Consider the following 24,216-nt stretch of genomic DNA (forward strand, 5'->3'; position numbering starts at 1 on the left):
AAGTTCTCCTTCATTATTTGTTCAAATAAGTTTTCAATTTTTTGTTCTTCCTCTTCTCCTTCTGGCACCCCTATAATTCGGATGTTGGAACCTTTCAAGATGTCCTGGAGGTTCCTAAGCCTCTCCTCATTTTTCCAAGTTCTTGTTTCTTCATTCTTTTCTGGTTGGATGTTTGTTTCTTCCTTCTGGTCCACACCGTTGATTTGAGTCCCAGTTTCCTTCGCATCACTATTGGTTCCCTGTACATTTTCCTTTGTTTCTCTTAGCATAGGCTTCATTTTTTCATCTGGTTTTCGAACAGATTCCACCAATTCTGTGAGCATCTTGATAACCAGTGTTTTGAACTGTGTATCCGATAGGTTGGCTATCTCTTCGTCGCTTAGTTGTATTTTTTCTGGAGCTTTGAAGTGTTCTGTCATTTGGGCCATTTTTTTTTTTTTTGTCTTGGTGCATCTGTTACTTTAAGGGGCGGAGCCTTAGGTGTTCCCAGGGGCGGGGTAACGCTGGTAGCTGCGCTGTGACGCTATACGTGGGGGAGGGGCCTAGAGGGAGCAATGGCGGCAGCTCCACTCTCCTCTGGATTTCAATCTTTCACTCCGATACCCACAATCAAAATGGGATCCTCTGGTGCTGGTTCCCGAGTGGGTGGGCCTGTGCACACTCTAGGCCCCTGTGGGTCTCTCCAATGACCTCTCCCGTGAGGCTGGGAGTCTCTCCTGCTGCCACCCCAACCCCCACAGGCGTTTTCAATCAGAGGTTTGAGGCTTTATTTCCCCGAGCTGGAGCCCTGGGTTGCGCAGTCTGCTTCGCTCCCCGCTGGTTTATCTATGTGCGAATGTGGGGCCGCGGGGTGCTACCCACTGCTCTGCCTGCCCCGCTCTCCTCCACTCTGAGTCCGGCCCTCTCGGTTTATCTGTGCACGAATGTGGGGCCGCAGGGTCTGCTAGTGGTCAGACTGCCTGCGCCCTTCGTCCCACACTCCGCCAGTCTAGGTCCCGCCGCAGCCACGCGAGTCCTCTCCACCCCCCCGTGCCCGTCTCTGCCCCTCCCACTGGTCTGGATGAATGTTTATTTTTTATTTCCTTGGTGTCACCCCCTTGCCGTTCAATTCTCTGTCAGTTCTGGTTGTGCGAGGAGGTGCAGTGTGTCTACCTACACCGCCATCTTGGTTCTCTCAGTTATTTTTTCTTAAAGCCTGCATTCTTTTTTAAAAAAATATTTATTTATTTTTAGAGGGGAAGGGAAGGAGAGAGAGGGAGAGAAACAGCAATGTGTGGTTGCCTCTCGTGTGCCCCCCTACTGGGGGCCTGGCCTACAAAGGACTGAACTGTTTTGATCCCAATAATTCAGCAGGTTGATAGGCAGGGTACTTTTGTTTTTCTCCATTAGATGGTGTTATAGCACAAGTTTTTGTTTTCTGTTACCTGCACTATATATGCCTCTGGGCTCACAGTGGAGTGACATTGTTTCAGTTACAGAAAATGCCATGTATGCACTGGAATAATGGGTGTCCCCTGTGACTGGTTCTCCTGGGTTATGGGGCACCACCACTGTGGTGGGGGTCATATGGTAGGTGACAGAGAACTGGTTTTGTGAGCTCCCAGTACTATTTCCTGTTTGGGTCCCTGGTGTAGCCATGTTTTTGGAGGCATGTGTATTGCCTTTACCAGGCTCTGCCAGGATGGGTGGTGCAAGGGGTGAAAGTTTGCAATCTTTTGGTTCTGCCCCCATTAGCAACGGCTGTCAGCACCTCTACTGGGGTCTGTCATGATGGGGAGGGAGGAAAGGAGATGCCTTTTCTCAGAGGAACACTGCTTCTGAACCTCTTTCACTCCAGGCCATAGTGTGAGGGCTGCAGCTCAACTTCTCTACTGCTACCATGCTCGCTGGAGCTGTAGTAGGCACCCAACCGCATCTGCAACCATTATTCTTGTCCTGTCTTTGTACGCATCCCAACAGGCACACCTTTGGATGTAGCGTTGGGTGGATCTTTCAGGTATTTTTGTTTGTTGAGTTATAGTTGTCTGACTTGTAAATTTAAGGGGAGAAACAAAGGAATCTTATCATTCTGCCATGAGGCTGATGTCACACTGTTATTTCTTTTCCACTACGGCTGCTTTATTTCTGGGCTTTTTATTTTGGTTTGTCTTTTGGCTTTATGATTATGTCCTTTTTAAAGAAAAGCTCACAGGTGCTATATTCCCTCCAGTTATTAAACGTTTAAAAATATCCATTTGTGTATTTATGCTTGAACATCACCTTGGGTTACCGTGAAGTTTCAGGGAATAGACCTTCTCTGAGAAAGTTGTAAATATTGTTTCATGGTATTTCAGCATTCATTTTTACTGTGGAGATATCTGAGGCAAGACTGATTTTTCCCCCCTTTTCTGGTGACTTGCACTTTGAAAAATGGACCCCTCCCCAAATATACTTTTGTTTACCCTTTAAATTCTGGTAAATTCACCACACATCTGGGGTCAATCATTGTCAGTGTTTCCTGAATATATTCATCTTGTATAACAGAACCTGACCTTTTAGATTCATGTCTTCTTTTATTTCAAAAGAACCTTTCCATTATCCTTGAATTTTTTCTATTCTATTTCTTCTATGTAATATATATGTTAGATCCCTTTAGTTTTCCTTACATATACTTAATTTTGTTCTTTTCTATTCCATTTTACTTGATCCTTTTTAATTTATTGATTTGAGAGAGAGAGAGAGAGAGAGAGAGACAGACAGACAGACAGACAGACATCCATTTGTTGTTCCACTTATTTATGTATTCTTTGGTTGATTCTTGTATGTATCCTGACCAGGGATCAAATCTGCAACCTTGGCCGATCAGGACAATGTTCTAACCAACTGTGCTAGCTACCTGGCTAGGCCCCATTTTACTCGATCTTTCAAAGCCTTTTTCCATCTCCCTAGTTTTATGATAGTCAAGCAATATGCCTCCAAATGATTTATAATGGTTACATGGGATTACACTGTGTATATATATAGGATAATTTTATTCATCTTCCTATTAGATACTTAGATGTTGCTTGATAAGATCAGTAAACTTGCCCTAATTCCTCCTAAGGATGCTCAATGCCAAAAAAACCTTTAAATCATGTTTGTGAATCCACTTGCCATTCTTTTCTTCTCATGGAGTCAGGCTCAGGATAATCAATGAATGATGAATGATTTTAAGGTTTTCTAGGTCATTATTATAAAAATGAGACCCCAGTTTTGTGACTGAGCATATTAAGGAAATCACCAGGTTAAAGAAGGTGGTTTGGTGATGGCTTTCTCAGTACTCTCAAAAAAGATATTAAAGATTTAATTGTAGGGATAAAAAATGATATAGTCTCTATAGAAGACTATTTGACATTATTTACTGACCTGGATATTTTCTGTTTATCCCTCTAGATCTACTCTTCCCCTAGCTCTGTGTCTGAGGCAGACCCAAATGGACCACATCAATGTGTTCTTTTATCTGTTGGTTTCTGGTTGAAAAACAGTGGAGAATGCCAGCAGGATACTGAAGAATATGAAGAGAATGAAATTGGGTATTTGTTTAAGCAGCTGTCTCTTAGCTGGGTTGCCATATGCTGGCTAAATCCCATTACTGAAGGTCACAGTCTTGTCAAGTGGCCCTCTCCATAGCTACTACCTTTGGATTCTGGTGATGGTTTCATCTCCTTGTCCTTTTGGACTAGGTATGGAAATGGCTGCCCATTGTTGCTAATTTTGGATGTCTGCACCATTTCTTGTTGGTTTTTCTTAAATCCTCCTATGTCTTTGCAAGTATGCTATGTTTGCTAAACATCTAGAAATTTATCCTACAAGTGTATAAAAACACACATATATAAAATTATTCATTGCAACGTTACATTTCTTTTTTTTTTAAATAACCCTAAACTAAGAGTCCATTATCCAAACAGGTGTTATCTTTTTTTTTTTTTTTTTTTAAGATTTTTATTTGTTTACAGAGGGGGAAAGGGAGAGAGAAAGAGAGGGAGAGAAACATCAATGTGTGAAGAGATACACAGATCAGTTGCCCCTCGCACACCCCCAACTGGGGACCTGGCCTGCAACCCAGGCATGTGCACTGACTAGGAATTGAACCAATAACCTTTAGGTTTGCAGGCCAGTGCTCAATTCACTGGGCCACACCAGCCAGGGCACAATAACATTATATTTCTAAAGTGAACTATTAGAATTATACTGTCCACATACAGAGGACTGTAAAATAATGGTGTAACAACACAGTGGAGTTGTAAAAAACACATTCATTAGCTACATTTACAGAAGAGCCTCCAATTTTATTGGTTTGCTTTCCCCCAATCTTCTGTTATGCTTTCATTAATTTATTCCTCAAGGACCCCAAAATATTTGTGAAGCCTCATTTATACCCCAGTGATCATAAAATACAAGTGCTTCGATTACCGTGGTTTTCTTCCAATCTTTGCTGTTATTGTTTTTAGCTTTATTGAAGTTTATTTGATATACAAAAAAGTTTACACATTTAATGAATACCTTTTGATGAGTTTGGACATACGTATACACCTGTGATGTCATTATAACAACCAAGGTATTAAGCATATCCATCATCTCCAAAAATTTCCCTATATTTTTGTGTGCGTGTGTGTGTTCTGTAGGAATAGTTAACATGAGATCTGAATTCTTAACATATTTTATAAGTGTGTAAAACCGTATTTTTAACTATGGGTAAGTATGTTATACAGCAGAGCTCTAGAACTGACTCATTTGGTATAACAAAAACTTCATATAAGTGTTGAAAAGGCAAGTTAACAAGCAATGAATATAGTATGCTACCATATGTGTAAGAAAAAAAAGAATGTATATGTGTATTTGTGTGCATATGTGTGTATACATGTCTATATGTGTGTGCATCTATCTCTCCATATTTGTAAATATATGTGAGAGTGTGAGAGTGCCTTTGGAATGGTACAGAAGAAATGATAACAGTGGTTGGTTCAAGGAAGAAAACTGAGTAGTAGGAAACGTTTGACTAATCTTTTGTTTTTTTGAATATTAAATATATGAATGTACTGCCTAGTCAAAAACGTATTATATTAATAACAAGTATTAATTGAGAGCCTTAGAAAAACAATAACTAAGGAAGAATTAGAGAAACTGGTAAAGGAATTGCTAGGCAATGGAAAGAGCCAGCAAATTATAAAGGTACTGAAATATTCTAAGCAGTGAAAATATTCTATGAGTGAAAGCCTCATAATTTAATTTCTTACCATGGTAATTAATTCCTTTTATGGAATTATATACTATAATAAATTTTATGTAGAAGTTACTTCCTGTTCAGGGTTGAGTGCAGAACACCATATATGATAAAGGTTTGTTTTAAACACAGTCATCTTTATTATTTAAAAAAGCTTCAGTTCTTTCGGTCTCCTCCCACATTTACGGAGCTTACTTACATCACTAACAAAGCAGTATGCCTATACCATGAAAGGTACAGCTGCATTAAAGAAGTGGGACACGAGAAGATTCTTCAGGAAATTAGTTAGGAAGGGAAGAGAAAGACTGCTGGGGAAAATAGTCATGCAACCAAAGTTGTTAAAATCACTTATTTTTATGATATCCAAAAATGGCAAAGATAGGAAAGGATTACTAGCTTGATTTTTTTAAGGTGGTTTTAATGTTCCTGATATTTACCCCTGCTAAAAAAGTTCTAGGAGACAGAGGGAGATTCACTCACCCTTCCTGGAACTGTGCTTGGGCAGACTCCTCTGCTACAAGAGTCTCGTACTCCTCAGCAGCAAACCTGTCCCAGTCAGAGGGCTCAGGCACGTCATTCTCCACATCCTGAATGGAAAGAGTATAGCCAGAGGAAATAAAAATAATCAAAGACAAAGAACTGCAGATAGGTCATCACAAATGTTATAGATCACTGAAAAAAACTTATCTGAAAGTGTTTCATTTCCACATGTTAAAAGAAGTGTTAAAGTAACATTCCTAAGGTGATTTTCCAATCACAAAATTACAATGAACTTTCCAGGAGCTAGATTCTTTAGGTCTAGATTCCTTAGCCTTGCCACCAGAGACCTTTCTCTAGTCCCTTCTTTGCTTGCACTTTGCCCAGCATCTATCTGGAGTGACTAGTGGGTTATGTATGCTCACCTGGGATGTCCCATTCCTTCCTTCCCCTGGCAAATGTTTACTGCTTCTTTAAAGGACAGGCAAGACACCATGTCATCTGTGCTGTCTTTCTGGACACAGCCCTTCTCCCTCAAATCACTTCCTTTGCTATACTGAATATGCTTGTTTGCCACCTTTGGCTCTCTTTCATCTCTATATACCCATTCTTTACATTCTGAGTCTTTTTCATCTCCACATAACCAGTGTCTCTTTGACACAGCACCTGGAATTTATTGAGCACTTTCTGACTGATCATTTTTTTTTGCACATCAGAACAAATATTGATAACTACTACCTCTTATAAGGAAAAGCAAAATTTAAAGGTATACATTTAAAAGTAAAATTTGTAACACAAATACAAGAAATAAAGAGGGAAAAGGCCATACATTTTCTTTCCCTTCTACAATATGGGCAGCATCTTGGACTATATATTCCAGGTAAAATGTTTTTCCATCATGTAAATAAGTTAGCATTTTCCTATGATATAAGGTTAGTTATGTCTAGAAAAATGCAAGTACCTAAGAATGAACATACAATGTGTTAATTAGTATACTCAATCCATTTTTAGAACTTAGCCCCACCCTTTTAGCAACTGTAAAATTGGCAATGAATATTTGTTTTTAGGAGGTGATTCTCATTACTATTCTCATTACTGTTTAGGTCAAAAAGCTATGCATCTTGTGGAAAGAAAACACTATGTTTCCTGTGGCTGTATCCCTGTAGGACCCACTGAGACAGTCCTTTTCTATCAACATAATTTTTACTTTTAAAACAGGAGAATATAGAAGAGGAAGTGGTGATATCCTGCTCTTTGTTTTTGACAGGGATCATATATCCAGGTTTTTTGAGGGTCCACAGGTTTCTGTGTATGGGGAAGGGTGCTCATCTCTATTCAGGTGTGCAATGATTTCAAACTGATAGTCATGAACAGCAACCATTAACACTTGAAAAAGTGTTGTATTATCTGAAGGCTATCACAGAGACCTTCCAGTGTTCATCATGATGGGGAAAGCTATTTACCATGTAATCCTGGACATGAATGATACAATTAAATCAAACCCAACATACTTTCTAATACAGATGTGCTCTTGATACATTTTTTAAGTTAGAAGTATTTTTCAAAAAAAACTTTTATAACTAGCCCCTAATGTATATGTAACAACACACATGTCATAAAATTCATTCAATGATGGGCAAATGCAGGTTACCTATACTATACTTGATTAGCTGTCAGGAGAGATGTGCTCTAGTCCTTTTATTCTCTCTCTTCAGTATGTGATGAAATGTTTTAAATGTTACCTCTTTAAGTATCGCGATTCCTGCAGACAAAAACCATTTTGCCTGTAGCATACGGCCACTGATAGTGCAACCCTCAAATAAAACTTAAAACTATACTGTTACCTTCTGGATTGCAAACGGATCTCTCTGTTCATGGTCTAAGTATTTCTCCAGATTAAAGAAAGTGTCATAAAAGATGTGAGCCATTCTGCATCTCTTCAGATCTCGCAGAGTTATTTTGCCTACATGAAAACAAAGCTGGTAAATTCCAAGAGCTGTTTTGGCAAATGAAAAAAAAACTTCTCTTGAAGTTTAAAAAGTATATGTATACATTTATTTTATTATAAAAATCCCATTTCTTTTTTTTGAGGTAAAATTCACATTTTAACCATTCTAAAATGTGTAATTCAGTGGCTTTTGGTATATTCACAATGTTGTGCAACCCTCACCACTATTGATTTCCTTAACATTTTCTTCACCTGTCAGTAGGGAACTCTACTCTCTCATCAAGCAGTGCCACCCCCATCTCTCTTTACCTGACCCCTTCCCCGCCCCTGGCAATCACTAATTGCTTTCTGTTTCTATGGAAAAAATCCCACTTCTTAAACAGGACTTGCCATCAATTGTTGGTTCTACACCAATAGTAAAGGAGAAATTTAAATACTTCTGTATTTGGGAAGTCTGTATGAAAGCTTCCGTAGAGTTAAATAATTCAGTGCAAACAGGATTATATGCCCCACTCTGTTGCACAGGTGAACAGTGAAAATGGCCGTCACTCAGTCTTACCATCACTGGCTGGTTTCACCAGGTCAAGCATCTGGCACAGCAAATCATGGAATGGCAAGGGCTCAATGCCCATGGCTTCCATCCGTTCGCACTGCTCCTCGTAGAAGTACTCCAGCTCGTACATGGACAGCACGCCGTCCCCATCCACGTCCATGCAGCGGAACCAATACTCAATGCTAGGAGACAGGAACACTCATCAGCAATGGCTGGTAAAAGTCTTTTATTCATTCACAGTTATTGCCCATGTTTCTTTTTTAAATAAAAATACATGTGCATACTTCAGACTTAGTTTTATATAATTTGCAAGAAGAAATGGCAGACCCTTTTTTCCTTTATTTTCCCTTCTCTAGACCCAACCACTTTCTACACCTGATTATTTTGTTTTTTATCTTTGTATTTTCAGATAAGATGCCTGTATTGCTCCTTTTTAACATTTCTTTTTAAGAACAGTGTTATTTCACACTAAGAAAGATGAGGTTTTAACTCTTTTACTGCTCATTCCACTTTATCTACACACCCTCCCCAACTTCTTAATAATTTAAATTACTGAACATGAGAATTGATAACTTTATATTTTTATCTCTTACTTGCTTAGTTTTCTGGGTATGTATTACTAATTTAATCAAAAAATCTCTGCCAGTTTTCTACACCCATAATTAGTCCTATCAGGTATTCTATTAATTAGATTTTCTTGAAGTCTTCCTCAGCTCCTTCTGACCTACTCTAATCCGAACTGGTTGATCTCTAGGCCTGGCTCACAGCTGCATCCTAGGGAATCCTTTCATCTTTCTCCTGTTTTTTGTACCTCACATTTTCCCCATTCTTGGTTTACTTCCTTGCTGGGTGTAACACACTCTTCAGTAGCATGGCAGGTAAATTTTTTGAGACCTTGACTACTTGAAAATGCCTTTTATCTTCCCCCTAACTTGTTTGGTATTTTGGCTAGTTATATAATTATAGCTTGGGGGTGCTTTTCCTTCAGAGTTTTAAAGGCACTGATCCATTGTCTTCTATCTATACGTTATGGTGGAGGTCTAAAGTCATGTTCATATGTGATCCTGTCTTTTAATTTTTTCATTTTCTTTGAAGCCTGTAGAGGTTTCTATGAGTCACTGGTATTTTGAAATATTATGAAGTACCTTCATCTGGGTCTAATTCATCAATTGCTGGGCCTTCTGGGAGCCTGCTAAAGTTGGAAACTAGTATCCTTTAAGTTCTTAGAAACTTTCTTATTTTGTTTCTTCCCTGCCTCTTTCTCCTTATCTATTCTGTTTTTCTGGAACTCCTGTTATTCAAATCTGTACCACCCAATAGAGTAGCCACTAGCCATATGTGGCTAGTTCAATTGAGATGTCTTTAAGTGGAAATACACCACAGATTTTGAAGACTGAATATAAAAAAAGTAAAATATCAATATTTTTATATTAATTACATCTTGAAATAACATTTTAGATATAATGGGTTAAATAAGATGTATAATTAAAGTTAATTTTATATTTATTTTTACTTTTTATTGTGACTAATTTTTTTAACATTTAAATAAAAAGTGTATGCATTTAAGGTATGCAAAGAGATAATTTGATACACATAGTGAAAAAATATATATAGTAAAGCTACTTAACATATGTCCACACAAAATTACCATTAGCAAATTTCTAGTATTTAATATAGTATTATTAACTATAGTCAACATACTGTATATTAGAGCTATAGACTTATTCAACCTACATAACTGCCCCTTTGCACCCACTGACCAGTGTCTCCCTATGCCAACCACACTCCTCTGGTAACTGCCATTCTACTCTCTGCTCCAGGAAGTTTGACTTTTTTTAGATTCCACATATTAAAAGTGAGATCATGCAGTACTTATATCTTTCTGTGCCTGATATATTTCACTTAGCGTAATGTGCTCCACATTCATCCATGTGGTTGAGATGACAGGATTTCCTTCTCTTTAAAGGCTGAATAACATTTGTTGTGTCTGTGCATATATAAACCATTTTTTTTCTCATCTGTCCACTGATGGACATTTAGGTTAGGTTGACACCATATCTTGGTTATTGAGAATAATGACCTAGTGAACATGGGAGGAGTTCCAGTTCAAGGTGCCTGCGTAGGAACTCAACTCTTTGCACAAACACACCAACTCTACAGTTCCATAAAGGGGGAATATTCTTTTAAAACCCTCTCTTTTAAGAACCAGTTGAGGACTCCCACATATTGGGGAAAAAAGGAAAACCCCACATTTAAGCAGAGAGGGGCTGAAACACACTCATTATAAATCCCACCCCTGGGATGGTGACCCATAATTGGGAGAGAACTCAAAACGTGGAGCTTCCTCCTGTGAGTGGAGAGTTTGAACCGCACATTTTAAGACCTGCAACTGAGAGATGACTCCCCAAAACATCTAGCTTTGAAAACCAATGGGGCTCACATCCATGAGACCAAACAAATTTATAGTGAAATGAGAAACACTTCTTAAACAGCTCACGGGCTCACTAACCTACATGCAGCAGGGCCCAGTGCAGAAGCAGCTTATTGAAGTGGCCAGACTTTTTGTGAAAGAGGCTATTTTCTTGTTGAAGCCTTGGTTTAAGGGATAGGCATCTAATTTAACACATCTCTAGGGCCTGCTGGGATACTCTCCAGGGATGGAGGCTAGCAGGTACCATTTTTATACTTTCACTCTGCCTTGCTCCAGCCAGTGGAGGCCTCTCCCTGTGCCTCCATCCAGAGTGCAGCATCTCCCAACAGGGAGCTTTTACACACATCTGAAACCTTAGGTTTGACTTCTGGTGCCATACTTTTATCCCTTGATTGCCTGGCTCTAGAGGTTGGGGGCCTCTGTTTCCAGGTCCCATGAGATGTAACAATTGGAGCAAGTTCTTGGCAAGCTACCATACTCAGGCACTGCACAGACAGCAGACTGAAACATCCCCAGTCGTTCTGTGAAAGAGACCTATTCATTTGTCCAGGAGGTTGGGGCTGAGGTGCAGGCTTCTGGTTTGGCACACATCTAGGAACCTATGGAAGTGTTATCAGGCAATGGAGGCTGGTGGATGCAATCTTTGAGCTCCCTGCTGCCATGCTTCAGCTTGCTGGTATCTCCCAGAAAAAAGCTTATACCCTTGTTTGATGTCTTGATTTTTGTGGCTGCTGCCAGGGACATCTGTAGATTGTCTGGCTAAAGTGGCCCTTGGGGCTTATCCTCACAGGTTCCACAGGACTGTAACCAACAAAGAGTTCTTAAAGGGCTACTGCCCTCAGGCCACAGCAAGGGGCAACAGAAATAGGAGCCCAGTCTTTCTGTGAAAGAAGCATGTTAGGCTTTTTGTCATAGCTGCAGCCAGAGGGCCAGGCTTCTAATGAACACACATCTCAGGTCTGACTGTAATCCTTTCCATGACCTGGGAGGGTGGGCAGTGTCTTCATCCTCTCTCTCTGATGTGTTCCAGAGTACCACTATCTCCAAGAGGGGAGCTTTTACACACATCCGCCCCAGTTTCTACAGCTATGGTTTCTCTGGCTGTTGCTGAAGGGATGTCCATTGACTTCCTGGGTCTGGTGGCCAGGGTGGTTTGCATTCCTAGGTCCCACAGGACTAACAATTGGAGAGACAGTTTTGGGCAGGCTACCACACCTAGAGCACTGCACACACAGCAGACTGAAACACATCCCTAGTCCTTCTGTGAAAGAGACCTATTTGCTTGTGCTGGAGCTTCAGCCTGAGTGGCAGGCTTCATGTTTGCAATACAGCCAGGGGCCTATGGAGATGCTTTCAGGGAACATAGGCTGGTAGACACCATTTTTGTGTTCTCCCTCTGCCTTATTCCAGCTTACTGGTATTTCCCAGAAAGAAGTGTATACACTAATCTGGTGCCTGGATTTTTGTGACTGCTGCCCAGGGGACACCTCCAAATCACCTAGATCTGGTGGGATTGTGCCTGCAGTCCCACAAGACTGTGTATATTTGCATAATTTAAAAGTTGCTGCCTGAGGGTCTGCCGTTTAATCAGCCTGAATCTACATGCTGAGCTGTTCCCCTCTGTGACACTGACAGGTCTTGGCACACCCTCTACAACTTGGAGCCATTAAAAATAAAAAAGGGTGCTTGGACAATCACAAAGTTTCAGAGACAACAAAGAACTATGGCAGGGTTGAACAATAAGGTTCTTCTCCTACACAAGGCCACTATTTCAAGAGTGGGAGAGGTGGCTGTTTTATCTAATTCACAGAAACCAACACACAAAGTCAAACAAAATGAAGAAACAAAAGATTATGTTCCAAACTAAACAAGTTAACTCCAGAAACATTCCTTAAAAATATGGAGATAAGTGATTTACCTGATAGAATTCAAAATAATGATCATAAATATGCTCACTGAATTCCACAGAAGAATGAATGAACACAGCAAGAACTTCAGAGATAGAAAATACAAGAAAGTACCGAACAGAAGTCACAGAGCTAAAGAATACAGTAACTTAACTAATGACAACATGAAAATACAAGAGGGGTTTAATAACAGACTGGATAATGGAGAAGAAAGGACAAGTCAACTTATATAAGGGCAGTGGAACTAACCCAATTAGAGCATCTGAATGAAAAAAAAACCCTGAAGGTAGTTTAAGGAAATTATAGCATAATATTAATCTGATAATCACTCACATCATCAGGGTGCCAGAAAGAGCAGAAAGAGAGAAATGGGCAGAGGACTTATTTGAAGAACTAATGACTAAAACCCCCCTAAAATGGAGAGGGAAACAGATATCCAGATCCACAAAACCCAGAGATCCAAATGAGAGGAATTCAAAAGACCCACACCACGCATGACACATTACAATTAAGGTATCAAAAGACAAGGATAGAACCTGAAAAGCAGCAAGAGAAAAACAACATAAAAAGTGGAAGGGGGAGAGTAAAAAATTAGAGCATCAGAAGGTGTTCAAGCCTAAGTTCTTATCAACTGAAATAGATTGTTTTCAATGTAAACTATTATGTATAAGCCTCATGGTAACCACAAAGCAGTAACCTATAGTACATACACAAAAATAGAGAAATATAAGCATACCACTACAGTAAGTCATTGTAGTAAGTCACCACTACAATAATCAAGTCAAACAACAAAGAGATCATGAGAAGAAACAAACGGTAATAAAACAATTAACAAAATGGCAATAAGTATAGATCTATCAATAGTTATTTTAAATGCAAATGGACTAAATTCTCCAATCAAAAGTAACAGTGTTCAAATGACTTAAGAAAACAAGGCCAGTCTATATGCAGCCTGTAAGAGACTCAGTTCAGATATAAAGTAATAAAGAAATGGAAAACGAAGGCGTAGAGAAAGATATTCTATGCAAGTGGAAACAAACAAACAAAAAGCTGAGATAGCTAATACTTATTTCATATAAAACTTTAAAAAAAGACTGTAATAAGACACAAGGGCACTACAGAATAATAAAGAGGTCAATCCAACAGGAGGATATGACATTTGTAAATATTTACCTAACATAAAATATGGAGTATCTTATACCTACCTAAGATACAGGAGCATACCTACCTAACATATAGGAGCACTTAAATGTACAAACCAAATATGACAAGACCCAAAAGGAGAAATGACTGTATTACAATAATAGTAGGGGACTTTAATATATTATTAAATATCCCACATTTATCAATGGATAGATCATCCAGACAGACAATTAATAAGGGAACATTGGCCTTAAATGACAGGATAGACAAAATGGACTTAATAGATATGTAGAGAACATTCATCAAAAAGCAACAGAATACACATTCTGAGTACACATAGAACTTTCTCCAAACAGATCATGTTAGGCCACAAAACTAGTGTTAATAAATTTTAGAAGAATGAAATCAGGGCCCTGGCCAGGTAGCTCAGTTGATTAGAACATCATCCCACTATGCCAAGGTTGTGGGTTTGATCTCTGGTCAGGGTGCGTACGAGGAACAACCAATGAATGTATAAATAAGTGGAACAACAAATCAACATTTCTCTCTCTCTCCACCTCCCACCCCTATCTAAAATCAATCAAAAAAATAAAATTGATAAAACTTTAGCTATAATCACCAAGAAAAAAAAATAACATTGATAAAACTTTAGCTACAATCATCAAATAAATAAAATCAGAAATGAAAAAGTAAACATTGTGACTGATACCACAGAAACAAAAAGGATTATAAGAGACTACAGTGGAGAAATAACTAACAAATTTGACAACATAAGAAAATAGATATATTCCTAGAAACATACAACCTACCAAGAGTGAATCATGAAGAAATAGAAAAATCTAAACAAACCAATTACTAGAATGGGATATTGAATCAATAATTAAAATTATCCCAACTAACAATTTTACTGGTTTACTTTTATTATCCCAGACAATTTTACTGGTAAATTCTACTCAATGTCCCCAAATTAATACTAATCCTTCTCAAACTCTTGAAAAAATAGAAGAGGAGGGAACACTTACAAATTCATTTTACATGGTCAGCATTACCCTGGTAACAAAACCAGAAAAGGATGCCACAAGAAAAGAAAATTACAGGCCAACATTCCTGATGAACGTAGTTGAAAAAATTCCTTAACAAAATATTAGCTGACTGAATTCAACAGTACATTAAAAGAATCATACCATGATCTAAGTAGGATTTATTATAGGGATGCAAGGATAGTTCAACATCTACATACCACTGTGACAGATGACAAACAAAATGAAAGATAAAAATATGGTCATCTCAATAGATGCAGAAAAAGCACTGGACAAAATTCAACATCCATTTATGATAAAAACTCTCAACAACATGAGAACAGAGGGAAGGTACCTCAACATAATAAAAGCCATATATGAAAGACTCAGAGCTGAAAGCTTTCCTCTAAGATTAGGAACAAGGCAAGGATACCCACTGTCACCACTTATTCATACAGTACTCAAAAGTCCTAGCTACAGTAATTAAGGAAGAAAAAGAAATAAAAGGCATCAAATTGGAAAGGAAGAAGTAAAACTGTTACTATTTGCAGATGAAAATCCTAAAGACTCCACCAAAACCATTGTTAGACTAAATGAACTCAGTACAACTGCAGGATTCACAATCATTACAAAAATCTGTTGCATTTATATAACTAGCAACGAATTAGCAGAAAGAGAAATTAACAATCCCATTTACAGTTGAATCAAAAAGAATAAAATGCCTGGGAATAAATTAAGCCAAGGTGGTGAAAGATCTGTACACTAGAAACTACAGGACAGTTATGAAAGAAAATAAAGAATATACACATAGATGGAAATATATTCCATGCTCATGGACTTTTGGAATTAATATTTTTCCCCCTAATTTTATTGTTATTCAAGTACAGTTTTCTGCCTTTCCCCCCACCCCAGCCCTCCCCACCTCCCTCCCATTTCTGCCCCCCACCCCCCATTACTGTCCATGCGTCCTTTATAATTGTTCCTATAAACCCTTCACCCTTTTCCCCTGAAATTCCCTCCTCTCTACCCTCTGGTTACTGTCGGCCCTTTCTCAATTTCAGCGTCTTTGGTTATATTTTGCTTGCTTGTTTGTTTTGTTGATTAGGTTCCAGTTAAAGGTGAGATCATATGGTATTTATCTTTCACCGCCTGGCTTATTTCACTTAGCATAATGCTGTCCAGTTCCATCCATGCTGTCACAAAGGCTAGGAGCTCCTTCTTTCTCTCTGCTGCATAGAATTCCATTGTGTAAATGTACCATAGTTTTGTGATCCATTCATTTACTGATGGGCACCTAGGTTGCTTCCAGCACTCGGCTATTGTAATTGTGCTGCTATGAATATTGGGGTGCATAGGTTCTTTTGGATTGGTGTTTCAGGGTTCTTAGGGTATAATCTTAGCAGTGGAATTGCGGGGTCAAATGGCAGATCCATTTTTAGTTTTCTGAGGAAATTCCATACCGTTTTCCACAGTGGTTGCACCAGTTTGCAATCCCACCAACAGTGCACTAGGGTTCCCTTTTCTCCACAACTTGTCCAACACATGTTGTTTGTTGCTTTGGGTATGATGGCCATTCTGACCGGTGTGAGGTGGTATCTCATTGTGGTTTTAATTTGCATCTCTCTGATAGCTAGCGATACTGAGCATCTTTTCCTATGTCTCTGGACCCTCTGTATGTCCTCCTTGGAGAAGTGTTCAAGTCCTTTGCTCATTTCTTAATTGGGTTGTTTGTCTTCTTCAATGGAGTCATGTGAGTTCTTTATATATTTTGGAGATTAAACCTTCGTTTGAGGTATCATTGGCAAATATGTTTTCCCATACGGTTAGTTCTCTTTTTATTTTAATACTGTTTTCTTTGGCCATGCAGAAGCTTTTCATTTTGATAAGATCCCATCTGTTTATTCTTTCCTTTATGTCCCTTGCTCTAGGGGACATATCAGTGAAAATAGTTCTGTGTGAGATATCTGAGATTTTCCTGCCTATGTTTTCCTGAAGGACTTTTATGGTGTCACGACTTATATTTATGTTTTTTATCTACCCTGAAATTAATATTGTTAATATATCCACATTATCCAAAGCAATCTATAGATTTAATGCAATCCCTATCAAATTCTAATGGCATTTTCCAAAGAAATAGAACAAACAGTCCTAAAATTTTTACAAACCACAAAAGAATGTGAATAGCCAAAGCAATCTTCAGCAACAAGAACAAAGCAGGAGGCATCACACTATCTGATTTCAAAATATACCACAAAGCTTAGTATTCAAAACAGTATGGTATTGGCATAAAAACAGAAACATAAATCAATGGAATAGAATAAAGAGCCCAGAAATAAACCCACACATATATGGTCAACTGATTTATGACAAAGGATCTAAGAATATATAATGGGGAAAAAGACATTCTCTTCAATAAGTGGGGTTGGGAAAAGGGCAGCCACATGCAAAAGAATGAAACTGGACCACTATCTTACCCCTACACAAAAATTAACTCAAAATGGATTAAAGAACTGAATGTAAGACCTGAAACCATAAAACTCCTAGAAGAAAACAGGTGACAAGCTCCATAACATAGGTCTTGACAATGATTTTTAAAATCTGACACCAACAGCAAAGTCAACAAAAAACAAATACTGAACCAAAAAGGAAATCCTTCATTCTGTTGATGTGGTACATGACACTTAATGATTTGCGTATATTGAACCGTCCTTGCATCTTAGAGATAAACTCCACTTGATCATGGTGTATGAACATTGTAATGTGCTGTTGAATTCAGTCTGCTAGCATTCTGTTGTGAATTTCTGCATCTTTGTTCATCAAGAGTTTTGGACTGTAATTTTCTTTTCTTGTAGTGCCCTTGTGTGGCTTTGGTATAAAGGTAATGCTGGCGTCATAAAATGAATTTGAATGCATTTGCCTTTAAAAAATTTTTGGAAAAGTTTGCCCTGACTGGTGTGGCTCAGTTGGTTAGGCATGGTCCCACAAAGTGAACAGTCGCTGGTTTGATTCCCAGTCAGGGCACATGTCTGGGTTGAGGGTTTGGTCCCTGGTTGGGGTGTGTATGAGAGGAAACCCGTTGATGTTTCTCCCTTACATGGATGCTTCTCTCCCTCTCTTTCTCCCTCCCCTCCCCTTTCCCTAAAAATAAATAAAATCTTAAAAATTTTGGAAAAGTTTGAGGATTGGAGAATTCTCCCGAGAATTCATTAGGTCTTGGGCTTTTCTTTTTGGGGAAGTTTTTGATTACTGATTCTATTTCCTCACTCATTATTGGTCTGTTCAGAATTTCTATTTCTTTATGCTTCAGTCTTGATAGGATGTATGTTTCAAGGAAGTAATCCATTCTTCCAGGTTATCCAATTTGCTGACATACAAATGTTCATAATAGTGTCTTGTGATCCTTTGTATTTCTGTGGTATCACTTCACTCTCCTTCCCCCATAGGGAGGGTGTTTCTCTCCATGCTGAGCTGCCTGGGCTTAGGGGATCAGATAACATGGGTAATGTGAGATTTTCCTTTCTACCCTCTTCAATGCATCTTATTTCTGTGCTCCACCCACATTCTGCAGCCTCTCATCTGCAATCCTTATATCTTGTGAAGGTATTTTTGTACACAGATAGTTGTTCAAATTGATGTTTCTGCAAAGGGTGTGAACAATGAAAACTTATATGCCACCCACCTTGCTGATTTCAGTCTCTTCTGGTTAAATTTTAAAATTACATACATAGCCTAAATCACATTTCAGTTTCCAATTACGTTGGACTTTTTGGAATGGTTATCTAATTTTCATATCTTGTATTTTCTATTGCTTCTTTTTTTCTTTATGGAAGGGTTTCTTTATCTTCTGAACATTGTTTTTCATTTCTGCTATCATAATTTTGATTTTCCAGAATTCTTTTTTGATTCTCTAAATGTTCCTTTTATAAAAAGTGTCATTCTGTTTCTATTCTGTGAATGCAATTTCTATTCTCTGTCTGAGGATATCAGTAACTTCATTGTTGTTGCTGCTGAAGGTTTCTTTTCCCTGAAATCTTGTTTCATCTAAGTTATTCCCCACTTGTATTTCTTTGGTTATTTATTTATTTATTTTTAGAGAGAGGGGAAAGGAGGGAAACATCCGACATGTGAGAGATACATTGATCAATTTCCTCTGGCAAGTGTCCAATTGGGGGCCTGGTCTGCAACCCAGGCATGTGCCTTAACTGGGAATCGAACCAGCAACCTTTCATTTCAGTTTGCAGGTCAGCACTCAATCCATTAAGCTACACCAGCCAGGGCTATTTCTTTGTTTTCAATTAGCAATAACTGCTCCTCAGATAAACCTCACTGGCTATGATACTAATACTGCGCAGCTATTTCTTTCTGTATGGTACATAAGAGGCTTTACTCAGGTATTTAGTGATCCTTTGTCCTCTGCTTGTATTTAAGAGTAAATGCTAAAAATCTGGTTGAAAGTTCTGACCTATGTGTCTATTGACTCTGAGATTTACTGTACAATGATTTGACTGGGTTGTTTCCTTGGGGATGACCTGATGTCAAATGTTTAGGTTTTTTATTCTTGGGCTGGACAGAATTTTGCAGAAAAATATCTTTTAGTTTTCTGCATAGAGAGGTAGGATGGGTTGCTAGAATTCTGTAGGTTGAGTGAGAAATGAAGTCTGGTCATCTCAGCATTCAGTATGCATGTATTCATTTAATGTGTTTTCAAAGCAGTACCCACACCTTCAATTGGATCTCGTGCCCCCCAGTCTGGAGGCTCTCCATTGCACACTCTTCAGGGAATAACACACCCGTCTTCTGCCTGGGTAGAGGAGATTTCCTGGAGATCAACTGTTTCTTTACACAAACTTTCTATAAACTCTCCTGATTTTTGGCTCTATCTTTACCTTGCCCCCACTTCCACGGTTCCTGGTGTCCCAAAGTCCTGAATGTTTGGAGGTTTGTGCTGAGTATATCCAGTTGCTTCTTGGTCTTTACCTCCAGTGGCTTAGGATTCAAATAGTCTGCCAAGTTTATTTACTTTCCGGTTTGCAAATCTTTATTATTATTATCTCTTCTCCTTTATCTTTTGTTATTATGGATATATTCCTTGAAGAAAAATATCTTTATTGTCATTTTAGAGGAATTTCAAGAGAGGCCAAAAGTACTACATGTGGTTAAGTTGCTATCTTTACCAGAAGCTTATTCACATTCTATTAGGCTGTGTTATCACTTAGCACTGTCACTTATGGTAGCAAGTATAGCCGTGTCATCAATTAATCATAGAATATAAAGCCAACAGCATTAACTGGCAACAAGGAACAATATTTTTCTATAAAGAGCTGATTTATGGCAAAGTAAAACTTCCCAAGAGACAGTTCTTGGAGACCCTTGATTAAATTCCCATTTGTAGACTTTAAGACATATTAAGAGCCCTTGTACAGTTAATGGTTTTAAAAATCTCTTTGAGGAGAGAAATGTGAAAATAACGAAGTGGTGACTATTAATTGTTTTCAAGTAAGTCAAACTACGATGTGTACATCTTTATCCAGAAAGATAAATTTTAAATTATTGTAACAAACTGAACTTTTAACACTTGCAAAGTTCTTTTGAGAAATCTATTTTAAAAATTGTACCAGCTTGATGTTTAATGTTACCATCAAAGAATAGAGCAGACATTCACTGGACCCAATGAATAGGAGGTGATAGAGTTTGGCCATGGTGAGGTCCAGACTTAGCACATCTGAGTTTTAAAAGGGACAGAATACTACCCTACTTTGAAACATTTCCTGATTATGAGAAAAACCTTGGGGAGAGAGCTCATGAGTAGAGGGCTACAATTAATGTCGTAATATGTGGTTGTTATACACTGTCATTGTTTTTTCCTGATGTATTTCTTTTCTTTTTTTTAAATTGAATTTAGTGGGATGACATCGGTTAATAAAATTACATAGGTTTCAAGTGCACAACTGTATAATACATCATCTGTACACTGCACTGAGTGTTTACCACCCCAAGTCAAGTCTCCTTCCATCACCATTTATCTCCTCTTTACATCTTCTACCTCCCCTACCTCCCATCCCCTCTGTTAATCACCACACTGTTGTCTGTGTCTGAGTTGTTGTTGTTGTTGTTGTTTTTTACTTAATCCTTTCATCTTTTTTCACCCATTCCCCAAGCTACCTCCCCTATGACAGCTGTCCGTCTGTTTCTATCTATGAGTCTGTCTCTATTTTGTTTGGTAGCTTATTTTGTTCATTAGATTCCACATGAGTGAAATCATAGGGTACTTGTCTTTCTCTGACTTATTTCACTTAGCACAATGCTCTCCAGGTCCTGAGTAGTACTAAAAGGGCAGTAGACTGTCCTTTGGTCTCTAAGGTTTCTTGGTGCCTTAAAATTCTTTATTACTTAAGATAATAAAAATGAGGATAATAGAAACAAAACAACTCTTGATTTTGACAAGTACCTAATAGGACTGAAGTGAAAATTAACTCATTTTACTGAGAAATATAAACTAAAGTATTTAAGTCAGTTGCATTTTCAATTAAGAACAAGATACAAGAGTCTGTACAATAGATAAAGCTAAAGCACACACTGCAGTTCTTTGTAACAGCCCATAAGAGAAAAAGAAAGTTAGAATGCAAAGACAGATATACTGCCTCAATATTTGCCAAAGTCACATGATAGCTACCTTTAAACAGCTGAGAGCATGATGTGGCAGATAAATCAGATGCAATTCTGTAGGTATTAGAGAGCATACAAAAGGATCAACGTACAACAGAGATAATGTTTTGGGGTAAAGCTAGCTAAGTAAAACAATATACGTCAGTATATAGTTATTTGTTCCTGAAAATTTAGAAGCAGGGGCTGACTGGATGCCTAAACACATACCGGACATGTTCAGAGGGAATTTTCTTATTGGAAATAATAGATACTTTCTAAAGTTTTTTCAATGCAGATTTTCTTTTTTTCTTACCAAAGGTAACATTATCTCGGAGTCTAGAAGTAATGACTATTCATGACAGGAAAATTGAAAACAAACAAACAAACCAACCCACAAAAGGAATAACTTCCCAAAGAGAACCAGTATTAAATTTTTGCCATATCTGACACCAATTTTTGGTTTTAAAGTATAATTGTATTCGTGGCAAACTGTATTTGTACAATTGTAGACATAAACAAGATTACTTCTTGCCCTTGTCCTTAGGCTGAATAAAATTAAGTTCTGGTCTGGAGATTTCTCATCCCTGACATAAACTCCTATAAGCTATTGAAGAAGAAAGTTATAGGAAACTCCATTATTGCTTAGGAAGTAACTAAATGTATATTACTTTGCATATTCAGTATGCATATTTAAGTACCTACTACCTTCAAAGGCACTGGCCAATTGCCCTCAGACTCAAAGGAGAATGAGATAGTTGGTGGAGAGAACACCTAGTTAGAAGACTGAGCTAGAAGAACACGATAAAAACCAGGAGTGAAGGGTGGTTAAATGACACATGAAAAGAGGGCTGCAAGAGCCTGTCCATAAAACACAGTTTACCCAAAGACACTTCTGTCTCTAACACTGACAGGAGCAGGCACAGGAAAGACTCAAGATCCTAACTTTGTAAGCAGTACCACAGGTCCTTGAATAACTTCATTTCACTCAACATTGTTTTGTTACGATGCTGATGAGGTGCTACAGGAACTTGTGTACATCAATTATCCTATGGTGAAACTGGTTTCATTATACGTCGTTTTCCTTAAAGTCACAGAACCTATTGGCAGCATTAAGTGAGGACTTGCAATATTTTATGCAGCACTCATCACACTTTAGTAAGTGCATTCTTTCTTTCCACCACGTCTTTCATAAGCCACAAACCTAAATTTTGCAAAGTGCTGCCTACTACATTTTGTTAAATAAGAGTTTGATTTTGATGTACAGATATTTTCTTCATTATGTTAAAGGTTAAGTTTAATGGTCTTGTGCTCACCTGCCGATTTAGGAAAGCAATGTGAAACACAGAACAAGTACATGGGGTGGCAAGTAAGTGCCAGTAGGCACCAAGGAAATAAACATCAACAAGTCAAAATCAGGAGTTACTTTCTTCTGTGGTAGGCTAATTTTGAGTCTCTTCAACAGTAGGAATTTCAGAATACCATAAGAAATCTTCTTTAGGGATTCCATAGCCTCGCTGGTGGAAGAGAGACATGTACACATGCTGTCCTGTATCATGAGCCGTATATGCTAACAAGCTCAGGATTTGGAGTCATACAGACCTGGAATGAATGAATCCAAGCTAGGTCACTTACTAGGTGCACAATCTCTGAGGACTTCTGTTTCCTCGAGTATAAAATGGGACAGCTGATAACCTAAACTCATAGTGATATGAGGATCAAGTAAGCCTTTGTGTATGAAATACTTGTTACTGGCAAAGAATAAAGCCTCATCAACATGTTAGCTGTTAGGAGAAAGGCAACATGAAAGGCAGAAAAGGGGCACAAAAGAAACCTTTTGACTCAAAAAACCTCTTTTGGCAAAATTTTGTAAACAGAGATCCAGTCATGGATCTCAAGGTATGAAAAGTTGATCTGAAGGGTTCTGCTTCTGGTAATGATGAACTAAGAGTTTCGGTTAAATTTGTGCCCCTTTCCCAAAGAACATCTGGAGAAAAATTCTGTTTGAAGGCACTGGACTATTAAAAGGGCAGTGAAAAATTAGGATGCCAGATCTAAAAGGGATAGCCAGAGAGGAGCAGCCTAGCATTTGAGAACCTCTTTCCCTTGGGGCATCTGCTGATTCTGGAAGAGGGGCCTGACAAGTTGAGAAGTTGAACTTTGAGTTGTTAGTATTCTGGAAATAATTTTTGGGTCTATCTTCATAACATATGCTAGTCTGCAGTTTTATTTTCTTGTATGTGATTCTCTGGTGTTGGTTTCAAGATGATACTAACTTCATCCACAATTTGCTCTTCTTTCCCTGTCCTATTCACTACTGAGCCATAAAGATCATAAAACAGAAATTCACAGTATCTATTCCCACATTCCATATAAATGTTTACTAGTCCTACTTACCCCTCGGGATAGGTCACATGTCACTACACCTTTGTTTCTGGGGGTAACAACACTTTTCTTGATGTGCTGTGAAACTCTGGATTCGGTCTGAGAGGCAGAGACTCTGTCTAATCCATCTTGGTACCACTAGGTTGAGTGGGCACTCACTAGGTGTTCATCCTGACTTTTTCAAACTTTGTTCATGTGTTTAACATCTTGGCAAAGGAAACTTAGAAGCCATACCTGGTAGGGTTCCTTTTATCTTCCTCAGATATCAAAAACCAAACAAAATCTGCATAGCTCATTCTTCCCTCTCTCTGTACTGTTTTGCCCCTGGGGAAGAAAAACAAAACACATGAAGTTTCCTGAGAAATTACTCAGATAAATTCAGTAGAATGATAGATAAAGAAATAAAGTAATATCTTCCTTTGGAAATTAAATTAAATTAAAAAAAATTAGAATGCTGGAACCCTCACAA

At 38.3% G+C, this 24,216-nt stretch overlaps 1 protein-coding gene across 2 annotated transcripts in view; it reads right to left on the reverse strand.

Annotated features, from left to right (window-relative positions):
- Window positions 1-24,216, reverse strand: part of PPP2R3A (protein phosphatase 2 regulatory subunit B''alpha) — a 147,290-nt gene that overhangs the window by 29,171 nt on the left and 93,903 nt on the right. For both annotated transcript variants that reach the window (XM_053929347.1, XM_045199793.3), the window contains 4 exons: window positions 23,982-24,071; window positions 8,227-8,402; window positions 7,564-7,682; window positions 5,723-5,829 (listed from right to left, as the gene is read on the reverse strand). In XM_053929347.1, coding sequence (XP_053785322.1) covers window positions 5,723-5,829; window positions 7,564-7,682; window positions 8,227-8,402; window positions 23,982-24,071 — 492 coding nt within the window. The remainder of the gene's footprint in view (window positions 1-5,722; window positions 5,830-7,563; window positions 7,683-8,226; window positions 8,403-23,981; window positions 24,072-24,216) is intronic.

This window comes from Desmodus rotundus, chromosome 8 (assembly GCF_022682495.2).
Source record: "Desmodus rotundus isolate HL8 chromosome 8, HLdesRot8A.1, whole genome shotgun sequence".
Taxonomy (NCBI): Eukaryota; Metazoa; Chordata; class Mammalia; order Chiroptera; family Phyllostomidae; genus Desmodus; species Desmodus rotundus.